The 18,993-nt window shown below is 47.2% G+C and overlaps 1 protein-coding gene across 1 annotated transcript in view; it reads left to right on the top strand.

Moving 5' to 3' along the window:
• LOC108799166 (ribonuclease inhibitor-like) overlaps positions 1-18,993 on the top strand; it is a 201,132-nt gene that overhangs the window by 165,615 nt on the left and 16,524 nt on the right. Inside the window, exons 6-7 of the mRNA XM_018570982.1 lie at positions 6,113-6,277; positions 9,196-9,360. Coding sequence (XP_018426484.1) covers positions 6,113-6,277; positions 9,196-9,360 — 330 coding nt within the window. The remainder of the gene's footprint in view (positions 1-6,112; positions 6,278-9,195; positions 9,361-18,993) is intronic.

Here is an 18,993-nt window from a genome sequence, read left to right as displayed (position 1 = left end):
CTGGTCACAGCTCTCCACTCTTTACAGGTACATTCCTAACACACATTTTCCCAGAATGAATAGGTGGCCTTTACCTGACTGGCAAATGGTTTTACCCAGAGACAAAGGCAGTCTGTTGCCATACCACTCCAGGGAACATGGAAGTAGACCTCTTCGAAACCACCTAGAAGTCATTTTCACAATAATATTCAACATTACACATGTTGTTACACATCAAATTTCTCCTGTGCCTTATGGCCACATTAGCTAGGACATGTATCACAGGGATTATTGTAAGGACTTTTCAGTGTGGAAAAACATTTTCACAAAAATAAATCAATTTTTCTTGGTTAGTGTTTTTAGAAAGGGAACTAATAATAAAGATAGGATTCATTTACAAAATGATTAGTAAAATGTATTACTGGAAACAGAAATGTAGTATTCATTTCCTGGTAACGTCTATTTTCTCTTCTATTCTCTCTTTTCTTTTCTCTCTTCTTCTTTTCTCTCTTCTACTCTTCTCTTTTCTCTTCTCTCCTATTCTCTCTTTTCTCTTCTCTCTTTTATTTTCTCTTCTATTCTCTCTTTTCTCTTCTCTTCTCTCTCTCCTCTCTTTTCTCTTCTCTCTTCTGTTCTCTTCTCTCTCTTCTGTCTTCTCTTCTCTCTCTACTCTCTTCTCTCTCTCCTCTCTTTTCTCTTCTCTCTTCTCTCTTTTCTTCTTCTCTTCTCTCTTCTCTTTTCCCTTCTCTTTTCTCTTCTCCAGTTTGATGAATAATAACCTGACGGACAAATCCTGCCCCCACCTGGCATCTGGAATAAGAAATAACCAGACACTGAGGACACTGGACTTGTCTAGTAACAATCTGGAGGGTCCTCATTTCAGGGATCTGATGGCAGTTTTGAAAACAAGCCGGGTAGAGGAGTTACGGTGAGTATAACAGAAATGAGAACATATTATACCGGGACCCTTTGACAACTAAAACACGTAAATAAAGCGCCTTCTACTTCCCGGTCCTATTCACAGCTAAAACTTGGTTTACATGATCTGCATTCTGAGTAAAATATGCTGTAAACCTCAATGACGTCATCATTTTGAATAAGACAGCTCAGCTATTTATAGGCGGAGGACAGTGGCTATCATGTGAGGAATCAAAGTGGGAAGTGTTGCTGCGCTTTGTATGGATTTCCACCTTTTCTTCAAGTTAAACTTAAACACTCTAGTGCCCAAGGACAATTTTTTGGGTGAATATACAGGAGACAGCCAGGTGAGAGAGCAAAGAGAGATAGCCAGGAGAGAGAGGGGAGAAAGGCAAGAAAGGAGACTGAGGAGAGACAGCCAGTGGAGAGAGCAAGGAGAGACAGCCGGGGAGAGCTAGGAGAGAACCAGGAGAGAGAGTGAGGAGAGACAGCCAGGGGAAAGAGAGGAGAGACAACCAGGAGAGAAAGAGTGAGGAGAGACAGTCAGTGGAGAGAGCAAGGAGAGACAGCCGGGGAGAGCTAGGAGAGAACCAGGAGAGAGAGTGAGGAGGGACAGCCAAGGAAAAGAGCAAGGAAAGACAGCCAGGGGAAAGAGTGAGGAGAGACAGTCAGGAGAAAGGAGAGACAGCCAGGAGAGACAGAGCAGAGACAGCTAGGAGAGAGAGCAAGCAGAGACAGCAAGGGGAGAGAGGAGAGACAGCCAGGAGAACAAGGAGAGACAGCCAGGAGAGAGAGAGGAGTGACAGCCAGGAGAGTGAGAAAAGACAACCAGGAAAGAGGAGATTGCACCCCAATAACATCACAGAATACCCTTTCTTCACCCCCCTGATACCACAGAATACCCCTTCCCTGCCCCCATGACACCACAGGATATCCCTTACTCGCCCAAAATGACACCACAGTTATCCCATCCTTGCCCCCATAACACCAGAGGATACCCCTTCCTCACCTCCATGGCACCACAGGATACCCCTTCCTTACCCCCATGACACCACAGGATACCCCTTCTTCCCCTTTCTACCCGGGATAATATCCAATACCCCAATCCAACATGAAACTTCTGCACTCGTGGGTGACAGAACAGCCGTCTCTCCCCATGTACAGCCAATAGGACCTGTGCCATACAACATGCACTGTACAGACAGAGTGTGCTTACACAACAAGGAAGACTTCTATAGCATGACTGGAAACCATGGTAGAGGTTTCCAACCTTCACAGAGAGATGTGCCTGACGTATGTCTGATCACCCCCTAGTGGCGGGAGGTGTAAGTGCACATATCAGAGCAGGACTTGGCTGCCCCTAGCACCAGGATTTCTGTGATTGTGTCATCCTTGATCTAGCAATATAAATATAATATATATATTTGATAATATAATATGTTACCATAAAGATGGGTTTAATTTACAAAAAGGTTAGCACAATTAATTCTAAGAACAAAAAGGAATATTTTTTTTAGAACTTTTATGCTAACATTCTTCTCTTCTTTTACAGTTTGATGAATAATAACCTGGCAGACAGTTCCTGCCCCGACCTGGCATCCGGAATAAGAGATAACCAGACACTGAGGACGCTGAACCTGTCTGATAATAACCTGGAGGGTCCTCATTTGAAGGATCTGATGGAAGCTCTGACAACAAGCCGGATAGAGGAAATAGTGTAAGCATAATGAGACATTCTGAGAAAATGTTCTAGTAAACTTTGACATCCAAAACATATTCCCTAAATCATATCAAATATGTATCTATTCAGGAAATGAGAACTCCGCAAACTCTGGTGTAGCACCTTATAAGCAGGAGTGCTTCATAAATGTAGTATTTTCAGATTGTAATCAGTCTTATGCTGATTTGTAGTCTATGCTCATTTGCTTTCCCCTAATCAATCTGTTATCGTTTGCATCTACCTGCTGCTGGGTGTACCCTGACCACAGCAGACATCTCAACAATCCCGGATGCTCCGGGAGTCTCCTGCAATAAGATAGCGGCTCCTGGACACCCGGAAGAGAAACATTTTCTCCCCGGAAAGGTTTTTCTCTGCTCTATCTAGCAGAGTAAACCTTTTCCCTGCTAATGTGGCATTGCCCCCTGCCCCCCCCCCCTTTGCTTCTATAAGAGTCTCCACTCTTCTGGGAAGGCTTTCCACCAAATGTTGAAGTGTCTATGCATTTGTGGTGATTAAGCCAGGTACTAATGTTGGATGTGAAGACCTGTCTTGAATTGGCTCTGGGCAGACCACTCTAGTTCCTCCACACCAAGCTGGTCACACCATGTCTTTATGGAGCTGGCCTTGTACACAGGGGACAGTCAAGGTGGAACAGAAAAAGGTCTTCACCAAACTGTGACCACAAGCATGGAAGAGCACAGTTGTCTAAAATGTCTTTGTATGATGTATAATTACCAGTAGCTCCCACTGGAAACACCTGAACTCCATCATTTGGCGAGTGGTTCACATACTTTTGGCCATGTAAGGGATACTTTCCAATATTTTACTGTTGGGACTTAAGATGTGCTTGTTTAAGGACCACATGTCTCTATATATACTGCCCTATTATCACTGATATTGCTCCCATGTGTTAAGGTCATGAACATACTGATTGGTTAAATGTGCCCATTAAAATGAATGTCCAAACCAGTTGAAGAACGAGATTCCAACAGCTGAGATCTGAATGTTTTCTAGTGTTAACAGTAGGGCCGGATTTACTCTCTCTGCTGCCCCCAAGGCCAGGTTCCTCAATGCTCACCCCTACCGGCCAAATCCCCCCCCCACCCCCAATGGAGAATGGCAGACCTGCAGGCTGCATACAAGTGACGTCGGCGACATCGCTGAGATCACTTGTACAAAACAAGCGACGGCTTTCCCGCTCTACATTTAGCCCTGCTTGCCCAAAGCAGGGCTAAATGTAGAGAACAGCTACCCGCCCGGCGCCGGAACTGCATGTCCTTGGACGTCAAGAGATAGGAATTCCACACCCCTGCTGCCTGAGGCCGGGCTTTGGTTGGCCTTGTGGGAAATCTGGCCCTGGTTAACAGTGTATATAGTGTTGTGTAGTGCAACGTCTCACCTATGTGACTTTTTAGGTGCTTGTCTGCTAAGAAAAAAATGCCTACAACAAAGGCCCCATTCACATCACAGATATAAATAAAAAACTCCCAGGAATCTTTTCTGGTAACATTCTTCACTTCATCTACAGATTGGATAGAAATCTCCTAACAGACATTTCCTGCCCCGACCTGGCATCTGGAATAAGAAAAAACCTGACCCTGAGGACACTTTACCTGTGTATGAACAACCTGGAGGGTCCTCATTTCAGAGATCTGATGGAAGCTCTGAGAACAAGCCGGATAGAGGAATTACAGTGAGTATAACAGGACTGACTGAGAATAATATTCGGGGGGCACTTTGATGTCATAAACATATATATTAAAGGAGAACTATGAGGTGAGTGAAAATCACTCACCCTCATAGTTCTAGCCGACCTGTGACAATGAATCTGTTACAGGCCGGCTCAATAGATCGGGAAGTGAGAGAACACATACCGTCGCTCACTCACTTCGCGATCATCTCCCTGCAGAGAGCCGTGACTGTCACTCATGGCTCCCTGCAGGGATTCCCCCCTTCCCCTGTCCGATCCTCCAGCGCTGACTGGCGGAACGGACGGGGGAGAGGGCTGGCACAGCTGGCTCTGCCTCTGGATAGGCAGAGCCAGCTGTCAATCCCGCAGCTGGGTGGATCTCGACAGCAATGTCGGGATCCGTCCCGGCTGCGGCGTCTCAGTATACCGCGAGCTGTAGCTCGCGGTATACTGAGCTTTGGGTGACGGGAGGACGCTAGTTTGTGTCCTCCCGTTACCCTTAGGAGAACTATGGGGAAAAGCCCTAACCCCATACTTCTCCTTTAAATTATCTGATAGGATGGACATCAGGACAGATGATATGTGTCCGGTATAGAGGAACCAGATAAGAAATGTGTAGCAGAGGTAGTGGGATTGGCAACAAGTAAGATGTGTGCAGCTGGGTAGTGGGTTGGGTAGCGGCAGGTAAAAAGTGCATGGCAGGAATAGCGCAATGGGCAGCAGCAAGTAAGATGTGGGTATAAAATTGGCAGCAGCAGATTGTCACGCTCGCCTATTTAGCGGAGGTCTGTATAGCGGATCACAACTGCGGATGTGGAGTTGTAGGGGTTTAGGACGGGAATCAGGACGCAACTCTTTCTCACTTTACCCAGTTTTGGATGAGGCCGTGAGGGAGTTGCAACACATCATACCCCGTCCCCTGGATTGTGTAATTGGGAGAAGTCTCCCTAGGCCTGCTATACCTCTGGTCGGACACCAGAGGGTGGTTTTAGCTTTCCATTACACAAATAATATTTTAAGGCAGGTGTAATAGGATGGGCAGACATAGCACAGGTGTATGTGGCAGGGACAGAGGAGTGAATAACAGCAGCAAGCAAGATGGTCGTGGCACAGATAATGGGATGGGCAGCAGATAACAGGATGGGCAGCAGATAATGGGATGAGCAGCAGATAACGGGATGGGCAGCAGATAATGGGATGGGCAGCAGTGGGTTAAATGTGTTATTCTATAAATGCTGTTTTGACCATGCCCAGTGTCCCACATATGTTCAGGTCATGCTCATACAGCCCGGTCCAATCTGCTCATAAACATGGCTGCCCAGACCTGTTACAGATAGGGATTCATGCAGTCAATATCTAGATGTAGGTTGGTTGAATCAGATCATGTTTTATGGTGCAGAACTTCCCATATACAACTTCCAAACTTTTCAACAAGCCTGACAGATGACAATGTGGGGGAGCACCAAAAGCTATTACCCAAAATCGCAAATAAGTCAAAAATGACAAATCTTGATTCAGTAGTGCTTGCAGCATTTTTGCGGATCGCATTGGATTGGAACGCAGGCACTAATGTTCCTGGGTTCCGGGTGCGGGCGATCGCACTGTGGGCGAGGGGCCTGCCTGCGGTGCCATCGACTTCAATGCACCACCACGCCCCCTCCCGCCCCTGAATGCAGGTGTTTTTTCGTTGGTAGATCTCATTGAGCTCGTCAAGTAGATCTCCAGACGAAAAATTGTGGGCGCCCCATTCATTCCAGGGCGAGAAATTCATTATCTTCTGGTAACATTCTTCTCTTCTTCTACAGATTGGATAGAAATCATCTGACAGACAGTTCCTGCCCCGACCTGGCATCTGGAATAAGAAATAACCAGACACTGAGGACACTGAACCTGTCCAGGAACAATCTGGGAGGTCCTCATTTCAGGGATCTGATGGAAGCTCTGACAACAAGCCGGATAGAGGAATTACAGTGAGTACAACAGATATAATATTCTGAGACAGTTTGACTTCCAAATACATAAATATATGCATTATATTCTGTACAAGTCATCTGTCTGAATTTCCTAGAAAGCCACACAATGTGTCTGATGCTTGGAAGCTTTTTAAATTTGATATTCCTTCAGTTTGGTACATTATATGGCCGAAGGTTTGTGAAGGCTTAACCATCACATCTATAGAAGGTTGCCGGACATCCCATTTCAAAACAATGGACATGTATATAGAGTTGCCCCCATCTATAACAGTCTCCACTTTTCTGGGAGGGCTTTCCACAAAATTTGGGAATGTGTTTCCGGGAATTTGTGAACATTCAGCCAGAAGAACATTTGTGAGGTCAGGTACTGATGTTGGATGAGAAGACTTGACTAACAATCAGCGTTCCAATTCATCCCAAAGGTGTTCTGTAGGGTTGAGTTCAGGGCTCTGTGCAGGACACTCGAGTTCCTCTACACCCTTGGTTCTCAACGGGTGGGTCGCGACCCTGTGTTCAGTGGGTCGCCGCATGCCTTCCACTTTTCTAGGCGAGAGGCTCCTCAGCCTCTCCCTAGCCTCCTGTTAGCGCAGCATTGTCCATTCTCACACAGAGCAGCCATTCAAAATATGCTGCTCGAGCTTGAGGTGGAGTCGCTGGGAGTATTGGAGCTCCATCCATATGTGCATTGCTTACAGCTCCCTCACATGCCTTGTAGAGTTGCCTGGACTGGAGTAACGTCACATTCTGGCTCTCGGCACCTCTACAGGGGACGCATGGGAGCTGTACAAGCAATGCACATATGGATGGAGCTCCGTCACAGCACAGCAGCCCACACTGCCGTGCGTTCCATTGCAGTGCAACTTAGGTCGTGACTAAATGACCGAGGACAAATGTGGGTCCTGGAGTTACACAGGTTGAGAACCACTGCTCTACACCAAACGGGTCACACCATGTCTTTATGGAGCTGGCTTTGTAGACAAGGGACAATCATGGTGGAACAGAAAGGGGGCCTTCACCAAACGGGTCACACCATGTCTTAATGAGCTGGCTTTGTAGACAAGGGACAATCATGGTGGAACAGAAAGGGGGGCCTTCACCAAACTGGTCACACCGGGTCTTTATGGAGCTGGCTTTGTACACAGGGGGCAGTCATACGGGGAACAGAAAAGGGTCTTCACCAAACTGTTACCACAAGGCTGGAAGAGCACAAGTGTCCACAATGTCTTTGTATGTTGTAGGATTAACATTGTCCTTCACTGGAGACACCTGAACTCAATCATTCGGAGGAAGGTTCATGTATTTTGTCCATATAGTGTAGATGGCATTAAAAAAAAAAAAAGAGTCTAAACATCCCAAAAAGAATAATCAAAATGTCATACGAGATTAATGTCCCTCATGAGGAACCATAAAGAAAGCTCTGCAGCTCCTGGTGAATAAGGGGCAGGCACCAGGGATGAGAGTTGTTGTGCCAAGAAGATACGGGTGAAAGTGGAGGGATAGGGTAAGGAATGGACACAAGTGGGGCACAGAAGAGGATAATCACAGGGTTGAATGAAGGAGGACAAATATGATCAAACCAGGGATGCACCGTTACTAGGTCAGAAAGCTGGCCAATCAGGAAGCCAGGTGGCGGGTCATTCCCCACCCCCGGCTTCCTGATTGGCCAGAAAGCTAACTCCATGCTTCCTTGTCACCTGGTGACGAGGGAGCATGGAGACGGCTTCCCGGCTATAACGGGAAGCCAGGTGGCGAGTCATTACATGCCGCCTGGCTTCCTTAATGGGACTTGCGGCATCGGAATTTGGTATCGACGAGTACCGTAAAAAAATGTCGGGACTCGTAATCGATACTGAAAAAACGGCATTCATTCACCTACTGATCACTAATGTAAGGGGCATTCATTCACCTACTGATCACTAATGTAAGAGGCAATTATTCACCTTACTGATCACTAATGTAAGGGGCATTCATTCACCTTCTGATCACTAATGTAAGGGGCATTCATTCATCTTCTGATCACTAATGTAAGAGGCAATTATTCACCTACTGATCACTAATGTAAGGGCCATTCATTCACCTACTGATCAGTAATGTAAGGGGCATTCATTCACCTACTGATCACTAATGTAAGGGGCATTCATTCACCTACTGATCAGTAATGTAAGGGGCAATTATTTGCCTACTGATCACTAATGTAAGGGGCAATTATTCACCTACTGATCACTAATGTAAGGGGCAATCATTCACCTACTGATCATTAATGTAAGGGGCATTCATTCACCTACTGATCACTAATATAAGGGGCAATTATTCACCTACTGATCACTAATGTAAGGGGCATTCATTCACTTACTAATCACTAATGTAAGGGGCAATTATTCACCTACTGATCACTAATGTAAGGGGCAATCATTCACCTACTGATCATTAATGTAAGGGGCATTCATTCACCTACTGATCACTAATATAAGGGGCAATTATTCACCTACTGATCACTAATGTAAGGGGCATTCATTCACTTACTAATCACTAATGTAAGGGGCAATTATTCACCTACTGATCACTAATGTAAGGGGCAATTATTCACCTACTGATCACTAAAGCCCCTCTAAACAGGCACTATCAGGTGGGATAGCAAGCCACCAGGATGTGCCTGTACTCTGACAGGCTGTTCCCAGGGGTGGCCAAAACACCCACCCTTGTCACTCCAATGTCTTGCAGTGACCACCCAGGATGCACAGTGTAGGCTTCCCTGGTGGATAATACTGAGAATGCAACTATTGCTCAATTGTATGTATTGATTATAACGTTTGATGGGGTGCTTCCAATAATATAGATATTAGCAAAATGAATTCCTGGAAAATGAATGACTACAATTTTAATATTTTTGGTAACATTCTTCTCTTCTTTTATAGTCTTAAGTACAATAAGTTGACAGACAGTTCCTGCCCCGACCTGGCATCTGGAATAAGGGATAACAAGACACTGAAAAGACTTTACCTGTCCAATAACAACCTGGCGGGTCCTCATTTCAGGGATCTGATGGCAGCTCTGAAAACAAGCCGGATAGAGGAATTACAGTGAGTATAACCGGACTGACTGACACTTTTATATTCCCCAGTGTGATAATGCTGTGTGAGATGATATCCGTGTCACCATATACTGGATACACAGTGCAGGCGGGGGGCTCATACAACACCCCTCAGTTCAAATGTTGAATTCACCTCTCCAGCTTTACCCCAAGACAGTGGCAGTGCGGGAGCAAATCTCCAATACTGCTCCTAGTTCACAGAACAGGAAGTGACATCACAACCATATCCTTTGAAATTGTGACTCCACCTTTATGACAATAAAACAAGGTAGTGAATAAACTCTGATTACAGCATATACACTGGCTGGCCATAAAGTCACCACCTGGATTTAGCTAAGCGAATAGGGTAAGAGCTAGGGATGCACCGATACCGGTATTTCGCTATCGAGTACGGGCACTGATATTTTTTTTCGGTACTCGCCGATACCGAGTACCGGAAGTCCCATTCAGGAAGCCAGGCGGTGTGTAATGACTCGCCACCTGGCTTCCTGATTAGCAGGGAAGCCGTCCTCGTTACTAGGTGACGAGAAAGCATGGAGCAGGCTTTCTGGCCAATGAGGAAGCCAGGCGCCGTGTAATGACGCAGCGCCTGGCTTCCTGATTGGCCGGAAGCCGGCTCCATGCTCCCTCGTCATGAGGCCAATCAGAAAAGCCGGGTGTCACGCCATTACACGGCGCCCGGCTTCCTGATTGGCCAGCTTCCCGACCAATCAGGAAGCCGGACAGCGAGTCATTACATGACTCCATACTCTCGGTATCGGCGAGTACCAAAAAAAAAATATTGGTGATCGTACTCGATACTGAAATACCAGTATCGGTGCATCCCTACTGTAATGACTCGCTGCCCGGCTTCCTGATTGGTCGGGAAACTGGCCAATCAAGAAGCCGGGCGCTGTGTAATGACGCGGCGCCCGGGCTTCCTGATTGGCCAGGAAGCCGGCTTCATGCTCCCTCGTCATAAGGTGACGAGAGAGCATGGAGTTGGCTTCCAAGCCAATCAGGAAACCAGGAGCCGCGTCATTACACAGTGCCCGGCTTCCTGATCAGCCAGAAAGCCGGCTCCATGCTCTGTCGTCATCTAATGACAAGAATCATGGGGATCGGGAAGCCGGGTGGGGAGTCTTTACACGCCGCCCGGCTTCCCGGCTAATCAGGAAGCCAGGTGGCGAGTCATTACACGCCGCCGGGCTTCCTGAATGGGACTTCCGATACTCGGCAATCGGTATCAGCCAGTACCAAAAATTATTGGTACTCGTTCTCGATACCGAAATACCAGTATCGGTGCATCCCTACTGGTGACTGTGGGACATCAGAGAACAGATCTTACAGGACAAATGACCAATGAGGAGGAATATTATTCCCTGCTTCATAGTCTGGTATCACCCATCAGCCTCCATAGTGAGTTAGTTTATTAGGTATTGAATTCCTACAAGAAGGTGGCAGGTTGTAGTAAAATAGACGTCATGGAGGACGCTGGGAAATAGTGGGAGAGCGCTCTGCTGAGATCTGATAAAAGTGTATTTCCTCTCCTCTAGGATCAGTGACAACTCCTTGTCAGAAGAAACAATGAGACAACTGAAATCCCTCCGGCCAAGACTGAAGGTTGTCTTGTGATGACCCCAAAGGAAGAGTCTCTGTTACGGCTGTGAAAGGAGGCGGGACCTTTGTCTGGAGGAAGAAAATGAGATTAAAAAATAAGAAACTTGACCCAAGCAGGGAATCAATCGTCGCATGAACCCATACACCCGGGGCGGGGGAGGAAGGTTTTTTCATATCGTGGTTCGGTACCCTCTAGGTATGAAGGGGTTAAGTGTGAACACCAATCAAGCATAACAATGTTACAAATGGACTGACTCATGGGGCAGCGTGCTGAGTAATTGTCATCTCGGCGTTCATCTTACACAGCTGGCCGCCCCTCTCACTGAACCCCTATGACTGCCGGAATCCTTATTTCCAGAATAGAGCTGAGACTCGGCCGAAGTTCTTTTGGAGCCATGACAAGTCTGCGCAGAGAAGAAAGATCTGGATCAAAAAGAAACTTCCCATCACATGGTAGTGCAAGCAGGCACAGCTCACATGAGGGTGACAAAGCTGCACTGAATTCAGGAGCAGTGCAGCAGCGTTGTCACCCAATCACAGGAAGCTGCTTTAGGTGCATTTCACTGGATTGACTAGTATTTGTATGACTTTGCTGGGGGACCGAGGGAAAACTGTAAGTGGTGCAGCACGTTTTTGGGGGGAGACCACAATTCTTTTTTAAAGGGAAGCTGTTGTATTTTTTTAAATTTAGGGTTTGCACTTTTTTATTATTTTAATTGTACTTTTTTTACCAAATTTTGTATAATTCATTTTAACATATTTGTATGTAGCTGTCTATTACACACTCTGCAGGCTACTGATGTATTGTGGTTCCATGTGATGTGACTAAGGAGTAGGGATAATCTCTGATTCAGATCAAAACTGGTCCAAATCTGAGCTCCTTCGAATCGAGAATCGCCCAATCAGCTGCAGGCAGGGAATTCCCCACCCACAATTGATGTCAGTAAAGGGGCGGGATGCAGTGACATTCAGGACCGGATTTACTCTCCCTGCTGCCCCAGGGCCAGGTTCCTCAATGAGCCCCCCTCCCTGCCAAACCCCCCCCCCCTTCATGGAGAATGCCAACCAGATTCCTAATTATTTTTGATCAAAAAAAATGTCACTTAACTTTATTGCTATCACACAGGAGCTAACAAGCCCCTGTGTGATAGCATTTGGAGGAGACAGGTTCTCTTTATTGACCCTGTCACCTCAAATACAGGAGTTCTAGCACAGCACAGCACTACAGGACGCACAGCCTACAGTCTTATTACAAGTGATCTTGGCGACATCGCCGGGATCACTTGTAACGAAACAAATGGTTTCCCCGTTCTACATTTAGCCCTGCTTGTCCAAAGCCGGGCTAAATGTAGAAAACAAATTACCGCCCGGCACCCAGAACTCCATGTTCCGGGCGTCGGGAGACTTCAAACCTGTGCCGCCCCTCCGCTCCCTGCCGCCCCAAGGCCGGGCCGCCGTGGCCTTGTCGGGAATCTGGTGACGTTGTTTACCTTATATGGCTACATGCCTATATTTGGTGAATTACTTTTATCTAATATGGCCATAAGGTAAACGATGTCACCAAAACCATCCCGCCCCTTTGTTTACATGCAGCTGTGGAGAGGGGAACGCCCAGCCCGTAGCTGATTGGTTGGAAGTGCCCATGGCACCTCCTCGTTCGGATATCTCAGGTTTGGACCGGGTTCCGGATGATCTTAAGTTCATCCCTACTAGGAAGCAGAGCCTCGCATGTATCTGTGAGAAGAGGGCAACATCTCCAATAAGAGCAAGTGCCTCCAGTCAGTTGGGGTTTGTGAATTGCAAGTGCAGTCCCAGTTGAGAAAGGTTCTAGTTGTGACATTCTATAGGCCGCATTGTATTGTATTTTGAGGTCCATATATTGGAGAGTACTAATGTACCATTCAGGTGAACAAAGCAAACGTTCGGGATTCTTCGAACAATTCTTCATATATTCGGTCTCAGAATTCCGCTGGCCGGAAGAAGCAAATAAAATAAATACATCATTAAATACTTTGCTGTACAATTTTGCAATTACTGGATTAATAAGAAGCACAATAAATATTTTTTTACTCTTGAACATAAAATAAAGCAAATTTATGGAAAAAAACCTGCACTGTCTCTTTAAATTCACCTTCTTTTACATATGGAGCTCGGGGGCAAACATGGAACTCAGTTTGCATTAAAGGGGCGCACAGCTTCACTCTTTCTTATACGGCACTGACAACCTCTGCAACACTTTGAAATACGGTTCATGGGAGTCTCCGAAAGAACATGGCGCTGACCGTGCACCACAAAGCAAAGTCCACCATTAACCCCCACCAATACCAAAGCACGGGTACATGTAACATGCGGGGGAGAGAACTACTCCATCTCATGCGCACCAGAGGGTGTCCTCTCCCCCCACACTGGTCAGACGGTCTAGGCCAGTGGTAGCGAACCTCGGCACTCCAGCTGTTTTGTAACTACAGGTCCCATGAGGCATTGCAAAGCTCTGACAGCCACAGGCATACCGTATTTTGTGGTCCATAAGACGCACCGGACCATAGGACGCAGGGAGGTGCGGCGCGCCTTATGGAGCACTCGAGACTGTAGCTTCTGTGACAGCTTCTATGACAGAAGCTGTGACAGAAGCTGCAGTTAGTGACCGCTGAGACAGGTGGCGCTGTGATTACAGCGCCACGGTCTCAGTGATGACACAGAGCAGGCGAAGAACGCCTATTCTTCGTCTGCTCTATGGTTATCTCGATCGTCGCCGCTGCTCGGCTTTAATACGAGTGATCTCGTTAGATCACTCGTATTAAACGAGCAGTGGCTCCTACTACTCGCCCGGCACCCGAAACTGCATGTCTCGGGCGTCGGGATTCGCTCCATAAGACGCAGGCACTTTTTCCCTCCATAAGACGCAGGATTTGTAGTTTTTGCACAGCTGGAGTGCCAAGGTTCGCCACCACTGGTCTAGGCTGTCTCTAGCCGATTTGTGATATCCCCCACGTTTAAGACGTGTAAGAATTTTGGGGTAAGGTTGATGTTTTTTTATGTTGTCTTTTTATTTTATGTCATTTTCTGGTGCGTTTAGCTTATTTTATACTTTATATGCCCCTCCCCTCTTTTAACCTCCCGATCTCTGCTGTCCGTCTGCAAGGAAAAGCAGGGGGGGGTGGAGATAAGGGAAACCAGGAGGAAGAGCGCAGTGGGGAAAGCATGGGGAGTAGGGTGATCTGAGGTCTGTTGTTACACACACCGCCAATGGCAAGGTATTTTTTTTTCTCCTGCTCATCTGACCTGGGACTTTCCTCCCGCTGACCAAGGTTGCTGGTTGCAGGGTGACTGGTCTTGTCTCTGCCCCCTCCTGTAATAAAGACCACTCACTGCCGCTCTCTCTCCTTGGGCAGGGTGACTGGTCTTGTTTCCGCCCCCTCCTGTAATAAAGCCCGCTCACTCTCCTTGTGCAGGGGGACTGGTCTTGTCTCCTCCTCCTCCTGTAATAAAGACCACTCACTGCCGCTCTCTCTCCTTGGGCAGGGTGACTGGTCTTGTTTCCGCCCCCTCCTGTAATAAAGCCCGCTCACTCTCCTTGTGCAGGGGGACTGGTCTTGTCTCCTCCTCCTCCTGTAATAAAGACCACTCACTGCCGCTCTCTCTCCTTGGGCAGGGTGACTGGTCTTGTTTCCGCCCCCTCCTGTAATAAAGCCCGCTCACTCTCCTTGTGCAGGGGGACTGGTCTTGTCTCCTCCTCCTCCTGTAATAAAGACGATTCACTGATGCTCTCTCTTCTTGTACAGGGTTACTGGTCTTGTCTCCGCACCTCCGGCAAAATAAAGACCACTCACTGCCGCTCTCTCTCCTTGTGCAGGGTTACTGGTCTTGTCTCCGCCCCCTCCTGTAATAAAGACCTCTAACGGCTGCTGTCTCTCCTTGTGCAGGGTGACTGGTCTTGTCTCCTCCTCCTCCTGTAATAAAGACCGCTCACTGCTGCTCTCTCTCTTTATGCAGGGTGACTGGTCTTGTCTCCGCCCCCTCCTGTAGTTTTATGCAGGCAGCCTGTAGTGGGGGGCTGTTGGGCCCCCTCTCACCGCTGTGCTTTCTGCTGAGTCTATGTACTTCACATTGATGATATCACTCCTGCCTCTGTGGTGTTGCGAAGGCATTTGGTGCACACAAAGTGGGTTTATATCCTCTGTGGCTATTAAGACATATTATCTAAATGCCCATTTTTCATGCTCGGGATCCAGCCCTGTGATTTCTAGTTACTCCACCTTATTTATAGAGTATAAACAAGTAGAACTGGATAGAGTCACATTGATTATTCCCTGCCCCGCCTGCTGGTTTTATTAATTCCTCCGCCTCCACCTGTAATACAAACTCCCTGAGTTCTAAGCTGCCCTCACACACAGGTCGGATCTCGCAGGTAAGACTGGATTTATCACGATGTAGTACATTGAGGTGTGCATTATATAAGATGGATTACTGGGATATAATAAGATGTGATAAGAGGGATATATACAGGGCCGGATTTCCAACAAGGCCAACCGAGGCACGGCCTTGGCGCAGCAGGGAGTAGAGGGGCAGCAGGGAGTAGAGGGGAAGCAGGGAGTAGAGGGGAAGCAGGGAGTAGAGGGGTAGCAGGGAGTAGAGGGGCAGCAGGGAGTAGAGGGGAAGCAGGGAGTAGAGGGGCAGCAGGGAGTAGAGGGGCAGCAGGGAGTAGAGGGGAAGCAGGGAGTAGAGGGGCGGCAGGGGTGTGGATTTCCTATATCCCGACGCCCGGGACACGCAGTTCCAAACGCCAGGCAGGTAGTTGTTTTTCTACATTTAGCCCCGCTTTGGGCAAGCAGAGCTAAATGTAGAGCGGGGAAGCCGCCGCTTGTTTTCTACAAGTGATCTCGGCAATGTCACCGAGATCACTTGTATGCAGCTTGCAGGTCTGCCATTCTCCATGGGGGTTTGGCGGGTAGGGTGGCAGCAGGGAGAGTAAATCCGGCCCTGGATATATATACACCATCTGACCCTTTAATCACTCTCTTTGCATTTGTGTTCTCAGTTATAATAGAATCTTGTACCAGTATCAGCCACCAATCAATGCAGAGAGTTTGGTGTTTAAGTAATAATCTCTATTGGTTGACTTAAAGTGACATTAAACCCTCAGATTTTTTAACATAAAACAATAATGTGTGCCTTACTGTAATCCATGGTTGTTTCCCTTCTCTTTGCTGCTCTTCCTTTTAAATCCTCATGTCTTCTCATGCTGGTGGAGAACTTCTGTTTTGCAGCAGACTGCCTTGTCTCTGGAATGGATACATGGTGTGTGTGTGAAGGTTTGCAACCTGAGCCAGCACTACAGGAAGAGGCACTCAGCTGCAAAGTGAAGTTCTCCCCAAGCATGAGAAGAGATGAGGATTTAAAAGGAAGAGCAGCAAAGAGAAGGGAAACAACCATGGATTACAGTAAGGCACACATTACAGTATTGGTTTATGTTAAAAAATCTGAGGGTTTAATGTCACTTTAAGTTACCAAAGGTGCATTCTTTCTGGACCTTCCTAGGATCCTTCTTGATGATCCAGATGAAATACATATGAGAGAAATGTTTAACTGCCAAAAGATTTGTTTCTTTCCAGTCCTGAGATTGGCACAGCTCTGCTACACAGCACAGCCATATCTGGCAGAGTCAGGGCCGGGTTTACTCGCTCTGCTGCCCCAAGGCCAGGTTCCTCAATGCGCCCTCCCCCCCTGTATGCAGGCTGCATACAAGTGATCTCTGTGACATCGCCGAGATCACTTGTACAAAACAAGAGGCGGCTTCCCCTCTGCACGTTCAGCCCTGCTTACCCAAAGCAGGGCTACTTGTAGAAAACAACTACCCGCCCGGGCATCGGGAGATAGGAATTCCACACCCCTGCTGCCCCTCTACTCCCTGTTGCCCAAAGGCCGGGTCTCGGTTGGCCTTGTGGGAAATGCGGCCCTGGGCAGAGTAGGCTGATTTTTCACTGCTGCAGTTCAGTAACACCGAATCCCATCACAACACAATACAACTTCCAAGCTGCAGGGATTGTAGTCCACATACAAGATTTCTCTCAATAAGCCCTGATGAAGGGGGTGTGTGTTGGACCCCCCTTGGCTATGCCACTTGACTATCCCCATGACCCCGTTCCACCTGGACTATTTGAACTGGTATGGCGCTTTACTACCTACAGCTACTGTGTTCAATATTATCCTATCCATCCATCATTCTCTTTAAGTCTACTGTCACTGAAAGGTCATTTGTATCTTTTTTTATCCAATGCCTTATATAAATTATGTGACTGTGATATTTCCTGCTTCTTTGTTAAGGACATTTCTGCAACATGTGGTTATCCCTTTAAAATCTCTTCAAATACAGAAAAATACCCGTTGAGCTACTCATTACTGCTTGGGAGAAGTAGTTCTGGCGGAGTGCCTTAGTGTATAGGAACTGACCAGCAAGACTTTTACAAGAGTGGTGATGATGTCCCAGGGAGTAATAAAGCTGTTTTTTTTTTTACTACACCACAAGATCAAAGATAATGCTGGGACATGACCTGGAAGGAGAGAGGGAGGTATGGGGGGTATATTTAGGTAATGCCTAGACAGACACTTTAAAAGCCCGGGAGATGATGATGTTGATGTTTCTAGGTGTGAGGTGAGATGGACGGGTTTCTGCTGCAAAAGAGTTTACTGTGAATGAGAAGATGGAGGAGAGCCGGAGAAGAGCCATCAGTTCAGGTAGACGGGGAACAATTATTATGTATTTTTATATTCAGTAAGATTATATGAAGCATTGAGGAATGAATGAATGAATGAATGAATCAATCAATCAATCATTCAATGAAGTAATAAATTATACATTTACATGAACAGACTTCTTTTAGCTATAGACACTCACTGGCCACTTTATTAGGTACACCTGTTCAATTGCTTGTGTAACGGTAAAATGGCGCCCGCACATGCTCACAAACCAAATTTTCGTGTGGCCGGAAAACATGCCTTAGTGCGCATGTGCGGAAGTGCTTGGAAACACGCGCAACGGCCGTCACAGTAGAAATTACCCTAATAGTTTAGCATATAAAAACGAACCTGCCCTTGCCCCATTGCTGATGGTCCTTCAGCTAGTGTTCCCGTGTGCCTGCATCCTGTTGGATTCCTGTGACCTGCTTGACCCGGCTTGTTTGGACTTCTCTATTGATTGCTGCCTGCCCCTGACCTCGGCCTGTTTTCTGGACTTTGCCTTTTGCCTCCTGATTGTGTACCTTGCTGCCCGGCTGGCTCCGACCTTTGGCTTTCCTGACCAGTTGGACCTCTGGTTTGCTGACTACCCGCTACTAGGGCGTCTCCTGCACAGTGTCGGTTCCCATCCGTGGCACTACCTGTTCCCACCTCCAAGGGCGGAAGGACACGAGCCGCAAGAGAAGCCTCCTCACCTTCCGGTCGTGACAGCTTGGTAACACAAATTCCTAATCAGCCAATCACATGGCAGCAACTCAATGCATTTAGGCATCTAGGCGTGGCGAAGACAACTTGGTGAAGTTCAAACCGAGCATCAGAATGGGGGAAGAAAGGGGATTTAAGTGACTTTGAACGTGGCATTGTTGTTGGTGCCAGACGGGCTGGTCTGAGTATTTCAAAAACTGCTTATCTGCTGGGATTTTCACGCACAACCATCTCTCGGGTTTATAGAAAATGGTCGAAAAAGAGAAAATATCCAGTGAACGGCAGTTGTGTGGACGAAAACATTTCTTGTTGAGGTCAGAGGAGAATGGGCAGACTTGTTCCAGATGATAGAAAGGCAACTGTAACTCAAATAACCAAGGTCTGCAGAATACCGTCTCTGAAAGCACAACACGTCGGACCTTGAATCAGATGGTCTACAGAAGCGGAAGACCACACCGGGTGCCACTTCTGTCGGCTAAGAACAGGAAACTGAGGCTACAATTTGCACAGGCTCACCAAAAATTGGACAATAGAAGATTGTAAAAACGTTGCCTGGTCTGATGAGTCTCCATTTCAGCTGCGA

Source organism: Nanorana parkeri, unplaced genomic scaffold (genome assembly GCF_000935625.1).
Source record: "Nanorana parkeri isolate BGI_ZX_2015 unplaced genomic scaffold, ASM93562v1 scaffold1647, whole genome shotgun sequence".
NCBI lineage: Eukaryota > Metazoa > Chordata > Amphibia > Anura > Dicroglossidae > Nanorana > Nanorana parkeri.
This window is presented reverse-complemented; position numbering and strand designations above follow the sequence as displayed.